Here is a 14,057-nt window from a genome sequence, read left to right as displayed (position 1 = left end):
TAGTCTTATCATACCTTTATACACTATCCCTACTGTGTACTACAGACACACTTAGAGCCACAGTAAATGTATTTTAGAGATATTGTTGCAATTTTTAATCAGGTATTATTATAAAACATAAATCAACTGAACATTGTTCATTGCATTGTTCTTTTAATATGAAGTCTGTGTTTGGTTTCCTCCACTTTCATGTGATGTTGTTTTTGTTTGAGGTCCACAAATACACAGATTGGGCCAGCTATCATGTAGCTTCACTTCCAAACACTGCCCTGGCTTGTAAAGGGTTACACAGAGGAGGTATGTGCGTCATAGGTAGGCCCCATTCATCACTGCAAAGTTTTGAGTGGGTGGATCACATGATGAGCCCTGTGATGTCAGATCTCTCAACACTGTGGCGGAAATGGAGGTGAGGGGAAGTAAGCCAACAGAGGAGAGATATTTTTGTCTAAAAGCTGAGTATCAGTGTAGAGAGAGAGGGGGTGCTGAGCCTGCAGTCAAGAAAAAAAAGGGCATGCGATAGCGAGAATAGGATGTAACTCACACACACACACACACACACACACACACACACACACACACACACACACACACACACACACGACATTCTTTCATTTCCCTTTAATTTATAACACACCAGTACAGTTTGTTGTCAGTATCAGGGAAATGTGTAAGTAGATGTTTAACAGTGAAATAATCTTGGCTGATCAATCAGAATTAGAAACCAACATAATACAGCTGCTTTTGTACATGAAAAAGAAAACAACATACTTTTACGGGTACTTTTCAACCATATACAGGAAGTGAGAGTTTGATACTCAAAAACTTGATTTTGGTTGGACTATCCCTTTAAAGGTTACATTATTGTAGAGTTATGTTATTGTTGTTAATGCAGTTGCAGGTGTATGACAAAAAGTGGAATTCCTGCACATTGTCAGCACTGAGTTTATTAGATACAATATCTTTCAGTCATGGATCTTTATCTTTATCAAACTCACAGCAACATTTTGTTTTGCATAGGTGCAGAGAAGTGTTGACAACAGACAGTGCCATAGAGCCAAGTCACAAGAACAGATAAACTCCAGATCTACACTGAACCAAAATATAAATGCAACACTTTTGTTTTTGCAATATAAATATGAAATAAAAGATCTAAGACTTTTGTTTCTTTTAAATGATTTCCGAACTGCAAAGCAGTATGTGGTTCAAGTTATGTCAGTAACCAACCCTTCAGATCTACACTGAACAAAAATATAAACGCAACGCCATTTTCACGAGTTTTATGAGAAATAAAAGATCTAATACTTTTCTCCGTGCACACAAAGGACTTATTTTTCTCAAATTCTATTCACAAATGTGTTTAAATCCATGTGAGTAAGCACTTCTTTTTTGCGAAGATAATCCATCCATCAAGATGCTGATTAAACACCATAATTATTACACAGGTGTGGCTTGGGCTGTCACAATAAAAACTCAACTCTAAAATTGTCAGTTTTATTACACAATACCACAGATGTCGCAAGTTTGGAGGGAGCGTGCAATTGGCATGCTGACTACAGGAATGTCCACCAGAGCGGTTGGCCAGTGAATTGAATGTACAAATCTGTTTAGCCACTGTGGAGATATAAATGTATAATGTGAAGAAAAGGGTCTTGCCCATACGTAGTGAAGAGTATAACATTAGTAGCTTATAAGCTGCGGTTGATTTCAACATATTGCATATTTGACCTATAGGGAAAAACATTGCTGAGAACATAAACCTTTTTAAAGGTTTTCCTTAATGTGTCATATTAAGAGTATTTTGAGCCAGGGGAACATAAGACCCTGGGATATGCTCCCCTTCAGATCAAAAGCTCAGGACCTCCACATGCGGACTTCTACACCTGCAAAATCATCGAGACCAGCCACCCTGACAACAGTTGCTTTTTTTTTACAACCAAAGAATTTCTGCACAAACTGTCAGAAAGCTCATCTGCATGCTCGTTTTGCCCTTAGCAGGGTCTTGGCCTAAGCAAAGTGTTCTCTTTTGCAGATGAATCGTGCCCCACCCCTCAATCTAAAACTGCAGATTTTAAAGTGGCCTTTTATTGTTCATGTGTGATAATCGTGCTGTTTTATCAGAATCTTGATATACCGCACCTGTCAGCCGGATGGATTATCTCTAGGAAAGGAGAAGTACTCACTAACATGGATTTTAGTTAAAATTATATTTAAAAATAAAAATAAAGTTTGAGAGAAAAATAATATTAGATATTTTATTTCAACTCGTGAAAAATGGGAGCAATAACTAAAGTGCTGCATTTATATTTGTGTTCAGTGTAGTTCTGAAGGGTTGGTTTACACGAGTCCTTTTACACGAACAATATCTTGTTATATGACAGCTAAATGCTCTAAATTCTTAAGACACGAGTCAACGTGAGCTGAGTAGTAAATTCATGCCTCCAGTGACTGTTGATTATTTCTGCAAGTCAAGGCAGAGGGTGATGAGCTGTCAGGAATGCATGGCATCTGTTGAACAGTTCAACTAACGCTGTGCCAGAGCGTAAAAGAGATCAGGAACGTTGTATACTGTATTGAGCAACATGTGGTTGAAGGTATTATCAGAAATGTACATCCTTCTTCTTCTGTCAGACAGAAACTTTAAAGCATACATTCACATGTATTTCTATACACTTCTTGGGAATCTACTGTAAGCTCACAAAGCCCAACACATAAAGTGAAAGTGGTATGTTGTTTCACTGGCAACTGGTTTGGCAAGCGAGCATGGATGTCATAAGACACTGTAGGCTATAAGCTTACACAGCATTCTCTACAGTAGATACATGTCAGGCCAACAATGACACATGGCCTGAATGACAGATATGTGACTTTGTGTGGGAAAAATAAAACACATGGCAAATAAAATCTTATAGATTTCCTTTTACAGTATTTATGTTTCATACATGATCATTCTGGGTTTATAGGAATATATTTATCTACGGTATATGCAGCTGTGTTAGTTATTATATGTATTATTTAGAACAAGATTAAGCCTTAAAGGCATCAACATGCTACAACAAACGTGCCCTCCCCCCACACACATGTCAAAGTCTGAAACCTTTTGTAACTTTCCGAAACTGTCGATCTGACATTCACGTACACTTCACAAAATAAAAACTCAGCAGGATTTGATTTTTTCTCACTCAAGCTTTCCATTTTCATTCTTTACACAACTTGTTTTGTTACTCTTCATGTTTAAAAATAATTTCAACACTATGAATGCCTTTCAGGACAGATTAAAAGTCCTGTCCATTTAGGTCTCTCTTTGACCGACGGCTTTTGCCCCCAACTTTAAGTATGGCTGTTGGAAACATCTTAAGAAAATAAAGCAACATGAAATACCTCAAATGTTAAATGTAAAAATGATTTTGTGGTTCAACAGGTAGGCCTACAGTGGAGGGAGGGGCATGTTACGTCCTCATAGCATGAACATTTTGTAACTCCTTATCTCTTTAAAGGGACAAGAATGGGATTTTGGTTAAACATATTTTTAGGATTTTGTTCATCTAATGAATACTTTGAGATAATTACTTTTACTTCTTGTTCAGTACTATAATGTCAGTAGTAAATAAAGTAAATAATAAGTATAGGTAGACATTTGTCCCACTAACCTGCTCCACTGGGCCTGATGACGTAGTTTTAAAGTGTAGGAAGTTCCACACACATAGAGGACGTAGGAATCCTATGAATTAGGTGTGTGGGTGTGTGTGTGTGTGTGTGTGTGTGTGTGTGTGTGTGTGTGTGTGTGTGTGTGTGTGTGTGTGTGTGTGTGTGTGTACGTGTGTGTGTGCTAATGTGTGGGTGTGCGTATTGTTGCTTTGTACAAAACACACATGTGCCCACACACACTAAGAGTTTCACACATGTAACCACAAAACCTCACTGGGCCTACACCTTTTCATGGTAAAACATAACCTGTTGTACAAAAACAGACAAAAGCATAATATTTGATTCATATTTTTTTATGGAACATCTTACACATGGAACAACTGGAACATGATCACACCCTAATGTTACTCCATATTTACAATCTTCACACTAAGATATTCCAGTATAACCAGGTAAATTAATTTGGTACACTGTACCAAACTGTAAAATTCTGTTGTGATTATTTTTTTCTGAGAGTGTATACAGTGCTATACTCTTCTTCTTGCTTATTTCTTGATGTGTTTTGTATTTATTTGTTTTTCACTAACATAAAATGATTATAATCTTTTTATATTTATGTATTTATTGTTATTATTTTGCAGCTATAACAATCTAATAATGCCACAGAATCAATAAGATTTAATTTAATGTTGTGTAGTGAAAGAAGTGTTAAGCAATGTGTTTGATAAAAACCTCAAATGGAGGTTTCCATTTTCCAAGCAGACTATGAAACAGAAAAATGTAAATTACATTTTGTGGAAAGATTTTGTAATTTTCTCATGCCATTTTATTTCCACAAAGCTTATTGTCTGTTTTTTTAATGGCTAAGTGTTACCACAAAGACATACAAACAGAATTTGCAGCAGCACAGGTAGGTAACGTTAGGTTAGAGATTTCAGAACTGGGGTGATGTGGTTTTGGTGAGAACTTTTGCAGCTGAAATTTAAAATAGGTTGCAGGTGCCTGATGGTCTTTTTTTAGGAAGTCCTGTCCAATGCACTAATCAATTTAGCTGAAGATAAAAGCATGAATCAATTGTTCTTTCTTTATCATAAGTCCACTGACTTTGTTTAAGATGATTTGAGGCTGATTGTGTTGTTGTTTTTACATGACTGTTAATACTTAGGTCAGAGTCCATTAGACAGGCAAGCAGAAGCACACAGTCACTGTTATATATGAGTATTATATGTATTTTCTGCCATGAAAAGCAGCAGCTGTCTGTAATTGTAAGTAGGCTACAGTATGCTTCCTGTTGTCACCAAGCCCCCAGGAAGAGCGTCAGGCTTTGAAGCCAATTTCTGTAGTGGCCAAACTGTGAAATTACAACTTCTGTGTCACATGATGCCATTGGACACAAAAAATTAATTTTCGCATTGACTGACATTGGGGAAATTATGTCAATAAATTAGCATATAATTATTTTGAGGTAAATCAACTTCCCAGTACAAACAGTCAAATAGCCCTTATTTAAATCATTAGGTCTTAAAAGTTGTAAAATTCGCTACTTGCCAAATCCTTAATGGGCCCAATAGATGTGGAAGATCGCCAAATTTAGGTAATTTAATACTCGAAGGTCACTGAGCAACTTTCATAGAAATGAACAGGGCCCCGCCTCCAACGCCGTATCCAGTTATCTTTATACATCCATGGTTGTCACAGGGGTGAATACAGGCAATCAGGGAAGGAAACAAAAGCAGGCAAACAGGATCAGTTCAGTGATTTAATTAAGGGATCATCGTCAAATCATGAGGCAGGCAACCAAAACAGGGAAGTCAGTTCCAACAGGCAAACAAATCTAATCAGGGGAGGGCAAAGCCATTCAAAGTCCAAAGGCAGAGTTTCAGAGAGGTGACAATTTATGGAATCCAATGTTTCAGGAAGCTGACAACAGGACTTAAAGAAGGGCAGAAGCACATGGCAACTTTGACAATCTGGCAAGGATTGTGTGAACGTGTGGGTAAGAGGAGAGTACATGTGCCACAGCACAGTGAGCAGGGGCTTGGGACAGGGACTGTGAGCTAGAAATATGACACCTGTCCAGAAGCTCTGCAGATAATTGGGAACAGATTCTATCACTATCAAGCATAGGAACCTTATTTTGTACAATGAAAATCCAGATAACTTTACCATCTTTTCACAAAAGCTTGACTAACAATTTGGCAACTGCTCAGCTGAAGTTCCCTCAAACAAAACACTGAATCTCTACTAGCTGTGGGGCTAGTGCTCCGACCTCTGAGGGTATGTATATGTGTGTGGAATCTAGCTTTGGGGATGAATACAGTATCACAGATAATACAGAGCAGATACTAAAACAAGATATTTCAAAACCTTCGCAAGTGCTGTTATCTCAATTCAAGGGATACAAATATGCCTTTGAAGGAACACTATCTCTGTTAGATGAATGGAGAGGGAGAGAGAGATGCAGAGCGTGGGGAGAGATGTTTTTCCAGGCAGGCTGGGATTAGATGCGGTGCCATAAATATGTTGGGCAGCTTGGTATACTTTGTGCCCAGTGGTAAAAATAGTCTTTCTTCCCGAGGGAAGTGATGACGTGTGCAGCCTGCCTGCATCATCAGCCTCAAGTCGGCTTCATCCTTATACTGGAAGAGGTAGAGAGACAAAGTGTGGGGGGAGCATCAGTGATCTCCATGGCAACACATGCAGAGTGACGCAGGTAAAGGGAATAGAAAGGGAGAGAGGTGGTGATTGGCTGGCAACTGGAGTGGTTTGCGTCTGTGTGGGGAAGAGATGTGTGGGTGGTAAAGAAGAGGAGGAGGACTCAATAGCCCAGAACTGAGATTAGCCCCCACACCCTCAACACACAAACACACACACACACACACACACACACACACACACACACACACACACACACACACACATATACACACACACGCACACAGCCAAAGCCTGTTAGCACGGTCAACAATTCAGCCTAGCAATGAGATGATATGATTTACCACGCTCCTTGGGCACTGACTTCAGAGGCAAAGGGAAAACTGTTATTTTTCTCAGTCACATAGGCCATCTTGGATATTATGCATGCATGTATTTTGGGAGGAAAATATCCTCTCATTCCCCCCACATGACCTCAATGCATCCCACTGTTCCATTCCAGTGCCATTAAAATAGACCTTTTGGCAATTCTGCTTTGGCAAAGCCTTAGTTCTGAATTTAAATACATTTCAAAGGTTGTTCTGCCCTGTAGTCTTCTTCACTGCAGTTTCCTCTGCAGTCACTTTTTACAACCCTTCCTGTTTTGTTTTATTTTATAGAATTATGAATGTTACAAATTGTTCTTCCTACATTAACTGTATGTTAATTGTACATATACAAAATAGTTTTTTAAAGAAATGAAGGTTGTTTCATCTTATAATTGTTGGCATAAAGTGAGAATGTCATCCTGCACTCTGGTATTGTAAATATGAATCCAGTATTTACAGAAATGGTAAGTTAGATCAACATTCTATAAATGGTTCAACGCTTCCAGTCAACATTTACTCCTTGTGGACGGTGCCTTTTGTAGCAAAAGCTGGTCGAGGGGCATGAGATGCAAAGAATACGGGGACCTGCTGATCAAAGCACGGTGCCACAGAACTGTTTAACTGTTTAAGTGGTCAAAAACTTCACAGGGTAGCTTTAAGTACAGAGGCCTTTTCATGGTGTCTTGAAAGTAGTTCTATCAGACGGATGAGTGAAAAAGATGGCTGATGTCCAGTGTAGACAGTGTCCCCATGGAAAGTGTGTCCATCCATTATTATTTGATTTGATTTGACGCTCCACTGCACAGCTGGATGCAATAACAACATGGATTCAGAACTTAATGGTTAAATGAAACAACTAAGCTTCACAATCTGTACACAAAGGTGGAACCTAAAAGCAGACAACGCATTGGGGCTAAGATGGGCAGACAAGGCAGAGAATTGATTGGCCCACTGGTAAGAGACAAACTGGCAAAGGAAAGGTAGTGACTGGGGGCAGATACTGGGCTGCGCTTGGTGGAATAGGGCACAGCTTTTGGTGATGGATGAGGCAGGAAAGCTCTCTAGTGACAGCTGCTGGACAGTTGGAGAATAGCAGGGTCTGAACAGAGGGCGGATTGAATGCATGGAAATGGCGTTGCAGTCATTTCTTAAACTGGAGAGGATTGAGGTAGGTGTATGGATCAGCAGCAGCCATGACATAATCATACATGTGTCCCACCAAGATCTATGGTTCAGTTGTGTTTGGTCACACGTTAGGGGGCCACCTCATGTCATAGGTGAGAAACAATTTAAAGAAGAGGGCGTTGTACTTTGGCTTCAGTTTAAGTACAATTACCACCTCTTGACATGTTTTCATCACAATAATTTCCATTCTTCTATTGTTATAATTATATGTGTATAACGACCCAATCTTATTAGAATTGATGAAATATAATTGATTGGGTTCTATATACAACATTCAGACCAATAATATAGTAGCAAACAACTGTTTGCTTTATAAAAATAGAGTGGAGTAATGGAAGTTCAATCGATGTGGAGGTTTTGTAAATAACAGCAGGTGTGTTGTTATATGGATATGTTGCACGTGTTTTCTTAATGGAGAGTAAAACATGTTAGATACAGTGGGATATACTGCAATGAATTGTAATTTGGACTTAGTTTGGAGCACTTTTATTTCGAGATTTATTTTGTGAGAGTAAGAGTGAGAGTAGTAACTTGGTGCAGTTCTAATAAGTGTTATAGGAATAGCGACGTAAGACTATTCCCTAGTTCCAGCTTCTCAGATGTAAATATGTGCTGCTTTATTTTGTCATATATGAGAGTAAATGAAATATACATTTAGTCGGACAAAACAAGCTAAAGATATCACTTTGGATTCTCGAAAATTGTGTGGCAGAAAATTCAAAGCAGCCACACCTCTTTAGAGTAAATGAAAGTAAAAGTAAATGCTTGCATCTATAAAGCGCCAGTTATGAGCTCAGATGTTTAGTTTTTAGTTTCAACCATGCAAGGAAGAGGAGAAAGCAAGGTAGGTTTTCTGTTTCTTTTCAGTTTAACAATAATCCATTAAATGATGGTGATTAGAATATATAAGTACTGTGTCTGTGTTACGGCCAGACGGAGTTGACGGAGTTAATTAATAGTTACTCTGAGGTTAGTCATACTGACAGCTTTATTTATTTTTAAATTTCTCGTTGTATTACAATAGAATTCGTTTTAATTTATGTTCTTTATTAATTATTTGTTTACTGTATACTTCCTTTTTAATTTTAAGAGTGTTTCTCAGTTTCTTTGTTGGAGTTCAATGATAAAACAGGAAGAAGGACGTGAGACGAGAGTTAGTTATGTTGGCTAGTAGTTTTATATTGGGCTAAATTACCATTAAGTTATAGCAACCTGTTACATTGGTCTCCAAACGTACTCTTATTAATTAACGTACTTTTATTTTTGGAAATGATTTGATTCAATGTGTAAAAGACTTTTCTGAAAGAAGCATGATTTATGCTTCTGATGCTCAACAACTATATCAAAATGTTTCACATGATTCTTGCCGTGAATGTTGTCTTTCTGAACAGGTTCATCATGTTCTGCCCTGAATGTGGAAGGGAAGTGGAAAGTTCATATAAATTCTGTCCTGGATGTGGCTTAAAGATATGTGTCTTGACTCATAATAGGACCGAAGGTAAGTTTTCCAGTTACTTCTGGTTAATGGGTGAAATAGAAATTCATGCAGGATTGTTGTTAATTGCATATTTTTTGTGGACATCCACACATCCATCTATTGAGTTTATTACTTACCAATACACTGTATATGTTAAGTCACTTCTTATAATGATATCACAGGTTTGATTTTTTTTGTCTTGACTGAATCATAAAAAGGCAGTTCTCATGTGCAACCATAAAACAATTCTTCAGGCCGAGTTGTTTTTCATGGCAAATGACAATATTGATTTTGCTTTACATCGATTTTAATAAAGTATGACTTATCTATATGGTAGCTGAAAGTTTGCCTTGCCTTAAAGCTGAAGTTTGTAGTTTATTGTCCTGTTACAATAAAAGACTAAATCTGAGAGATTTAGTGGGATTAGTTATCATACTAATTTGTCAATTGTTAACCAGATGTGGCCACGTCAGCACATCAAACCTCAGTCACTGCTCAGGAGAAGAACCAAAAGGAGGATCGAGACCAGGTTCCAAAAGATGTTAAAGAAGAACAAGAAAACACTGCCCATATCAAGGTGAAAAGGGTAAACTTTCAAAAAGAACTCAAAATAGAAAAAGAGTCCATGCAATGTCCTTTCACGGTCACAAACAACCTTTACTTCCTCTGTCTGCTAGTTTACACCAACATTATCCTAGATGCCTTAATTAAACAAGCTCATAAACCAGGAACAGGTTTCTGCTATGGCAGGAACATGTTGCAACACCGCCACCAGCTGCAATCTCAGTGATAAACATATAGTTTATGTGGAGCCTCTTGTCCACAGTCCTTTACAGGGATGACAGAGAGAGAGTATAGTGTCACACACACAGCTTTATTCGCACACAGGTAAGCGGCTATCACAGGCACAGCTGACAGGTCGCTCTCCTGTCCGTCGCTCTGCTATCCGTCGCTCTCCTGTCCGTCGCTCTGCTGTCCGCTGCTCTCCTAGACTGCGCTGCTTCGTGGCTGAAGAAGCGTCTCCGTCTCCTCTAGAACCCAGCCTACTGCAAGAGAACAGAACCAGGCCATCACCATGCATTTATTATGTGACTGATTACCTGATTCCGTTCAGCTGTCTGGCCTCCAGCTGGGACACTCCTGTCTCTCCCCAGCAGCCGGCGCCCTAACCCCACCCCACTGCCACAGTTTAATTAACGCCTCTCCTTTGATATTTATATTCATATTTTTGACATGTTCTTTCCTGACATGAATGTTTTCCCTTTTATTAACTTGTGTTCTTTGACACATTTATCACTAATGAGGTAACTTATGTCACCAGAGAAACTACCTCTTACCCACCTTATGAATCTGAAAGTGATATCTGCTAAGCTAAATACGTAATCTCTTTTCAGGGGCAGCTGGCTAGTGATGACACGGAGCCAGACAAAGATGGGGCTACACCACAGGACCCATCAGATAACACTGCCAGTCAAGCCACGCTGGAAAAAGGAGCCACGCCCTCATCCCCCAACCAGACACTCCCAGTTACCGAAGAAGTCACCACAAAGAAGACACAAGTTATAGAGACTTGTAAGGAGGAAGAGAGGCCTTCTGCTACAGCTCCTGAAAGCGACTCTCAACCACGCAGTGAGGCGGCCACTGGATCAAACCTGTCTGTTACCACGACACTGCCCTCCTCTACACATGCCAGCGTTAAACTGGCAGAGCAACAAACAGTCACCTCATCAGATATTAGTACGGACGACAATCCTGAAGCAGTGCAAATTCCTGTTGACAAGCCAAGTGATATTAATTGTAAGGCATTGTCTTGCTCTGCGTCAACATCAACTAAAGAAACTGGCTCCACTGCAGCGGAAACACCTCAAGAATGTAATTCAGTGACAAAGTCTGTCTCTGAACAAGATAAAGATAACCCAATCTCTCATGAGACACACAATCTCTCTGTGAGACCAGATGATAATGAAAATCACACCAACACTGAACAGCATACATTTGCTAAACAAGCTGAGAGTAAAGAAGACGAAGCAGCCGGAGATGAGAGATGTCTTTACTCAGATGACCCAAAAACAAAAACAACTGAGTGTTCTGCTGATCCACCTTCAGTAAGGAAGGAAACTGCCCAAAGCACTGCGGTATTTATCAGTCAAAAGAAGAGTTTTAACCCACAATCATTTTCTTCATTTACTATAGAAATACTTTAAGATATACTTATAGATAGACATAATACTTATGAAAATACAACAATTGTGTTATGATTTTCATCAGTTTTAAAACCATGGGGCTTGGTTATTATCTAAGTAGTATTAATTAACCGTCTATTTACCAACCATGTCCAGCTTTAAAGTGGGTAGTATTTTTATTTATTTGTTGATAATGTTGGTTCATTGTTTAAATGGTTTAAGTTTAATTTCTGCCATATCTTACACATTGAACCTTTAATAGTGAAGTCCATTACATTTGAGTTTCACATGAAAATGTGAGAACTAACAAGTAGAACAAGTTTATATTACACCAGTGATTCTTAATGTCTGGCAATCATATTCTTACTGTATAGGATCAGGAACTTGATCTTTTTGCTGTACATATTGCACAATAATATTGTTATATCTTGATTATCTGATCAGGGCATTGTTTATTCTTCAAACCTTTATCTTTCTCACAGGCTGTTGACACCAAATCAAATGAGAAAACAAACACAAGCCTGGCAGAGGGACAGAAACAGCAGTCAGACAACAGAGATGTCTCCAAGTCAACGCCCTCCGGCCCCTCTCAGTCAGAGGGAGGAGAAGGCGGGTCTTCTAGTGACATCACAAACGTACGTTTTGGGATACGCTATCTGCTACAATTTTTTGATATTGTATTATTGGTTTATAAAGAGAATATGAAATGAACTTTTATGTTCTTGATTTATTCTTTTTTAGGTTACCAAGCAGTGAATGTACGTCTGTGTACTTCCATGCTGTCACGTCCAAAGATTTTAATTTGGATCCAGCAAAGGATGAGATTTTCTTAAGGTCTGAAAAATTGTATGGAGGTTGGGATAAACCTGGCCTGAAAATGTCCTTCTCTAGGTATGAAACATGTTCTTCACAATTATACCAGAACAATTATTTTGTCAATTCCCCAAAATGGAAAATATAAAATCAGAATGTGATTTTTTGTTTTGTTTTTTAAAGTTACATTTACTTTTCTTTGCCACCTAGCAGCATAGTGACTATTGAGTGGATTGTTTGTTTTTGAAATATTGTGTTAGTCACATCTTTGCCATCACTAATAATAATTCCTTTGTTTCACAGGTCTCTAGGGGAAAAGAGATATCTTGTTGAAGGACGAGTTATGATTCCCAAGAACATCATTCATAAGAGCATACCCTACAAATACTTCATTTGTAAGCGCAGTCAAAAGGACTACAAGGACACGTTTGAGACGATCCACCAGAAAGATGGAAATGAATATGTCAACAGGTGCCTGAGAATCAAAGAGGATCTTTTAACACATGAAGGTAATTTAGATTCACTTCTCTACACTGAGGCTCAACAGCAACTTATATTCATGTTTACAGCCTAGAGCCTAACTAATAAATCACTGGGCAGATATTGGCCATTAGCAGTTTAATGTACAGATATTGGTATTGGCATACATTTTGACCAATAATTAACAAGAAAGTGCAGTGAAGAAATGTCTCAAAAGCTATATTTGAGGTAATTAAACAGTGTCTTGCATAGATTGTCCACCAGAAAACAGTAAGACGCTGGTGGTGCAAAGCTAGAAAGCTAGAAAGGGGGCTAGTTGTTTTAGTCTGCTAATATTTATTGTTTGTATTTTATTTTACAGAATTTTGATATTTTTGTGTATACGAAATTTGTTTCAGTAAAATCGTGTGTCAAGAAATTAACCATTTCTTGTTATACTGTTTGTTTTGTTTAAAAGTCTCTGTTCTGTTGAGGGAGGTCTCAAAGGATCTGAGCAGCAATGAGAATCCTGTGGGGCGAAACAATCCCTCCTTAACAAACACACATGTACATTAACGTTAGATCTTAGACAAATCAACAATACCAATAGTTCATCACATTAAGCCAGTGGAGGGGTGGAGCAGGGACCTTTAGTAACAAACAGCACTCTTGTGAAAGTATCAGCAGTGAATAGTGTCAGGTTATAAAGGCTGCCATGTATATCTGTGTAGATATGATTGGATGTTACTAGTCAGCTGGTTGCCAAGCTAGTAACATCATTAAATATGAACGAAGAAGCTGATGCAAGTGACTTTAGTACTCTGCAATGCAAATGCTCCATTTCTACATATGGTTTGTCATACTATTTTAAAGCCTGCTGTCCATTTGTTAATCAATATCTAGATATGCACACAGTTCTCTTGGAAGAGGACTGATAGGAGAGTTCAAATGTGTTTGGTTGTTAATGGTGCAACAAACTCAATTAAGGAAAAATCATCAAAAGAGAAGCATACAAAGTGGCACATAAATTACCCTAATAATTCTGTTCTGTTGGACTTTTAAGGGGAGTGGCACCAGTATGATGATATGATCCGTCCCGTGGTGAAGAAGGGTTTCTGGCCCTGGAATTCTTCAACCAAAGACATTTTAGTGAAAGGCAGAGACCTGGCTGGCAGGGAGATGCTGAATATCATTTTTGACCTTCTTACAACTTGGAATGAACCAAATGTGGACAACTTCTTTTTACTGCTACAGCAGTTCTTTTATACATAC

The 14,057-nt window shown here is 38.5% G+C and overlaps 1 protein-coding gene across 1 annotated transcript; it reads left to right on the top strand.

The window, feature by feature from the left end:
* The first annotated feature begins 9,955 nt into the window (after window positions 1-9,955).
* On the top strand, window positions 9,956-12,698 carry LOC115006959 (serine-rich adhesin for platelets-like). Its single transcript, XM_029429591.1, has 5 exons — window positions 9,956-9,973; window positions 10,725-11,465; window positions 11,996-12,148; window positions 12,255-12,404; window positions 12,630-12,698. The coding sequence occupies exons 1-4, from the start codon at window positions 9,956-9,958 to the stop codon at window positions 12,267-12,269; spliced, it is 927 nt and encodes a 308-aa protein (XP_029285451.1). The 3' UTR covers window positions 12,270-12,404; window positions 12,630-12,698.
* Window positions 12,699-14,057: the final 1,359 nt, after the last annotated feature.

Source organism: Cottoperca gobio, chromosome 4 (assembly GCF_900634415.1).
Source record: "Cottoperca gobio chromosome 4, fCotGob3.1, whole genome shotgun sequence".
Lineage (NCBI taxonomy): Eukaryota > Metazoa > Chordata > Actinopteri > Perciformes > Bovichtidae > Cottoperca > Cottoperca gobio.
This window is presented reverse-complemented; position numbering and strand designations above follow the sequence as displayed.

Excerpts from the sequence above, each read along its gene's own strand:
- LOC115006959 (XM_029429591.1), top strand. Across the intron at positions 11,466-11,995 it reads AAACTGCCCAAAGCACTGCG|GCTGTTGACACCAAATCAAA; the intron begins GTATTTATCAGT and ends TCTTTCTCACAG.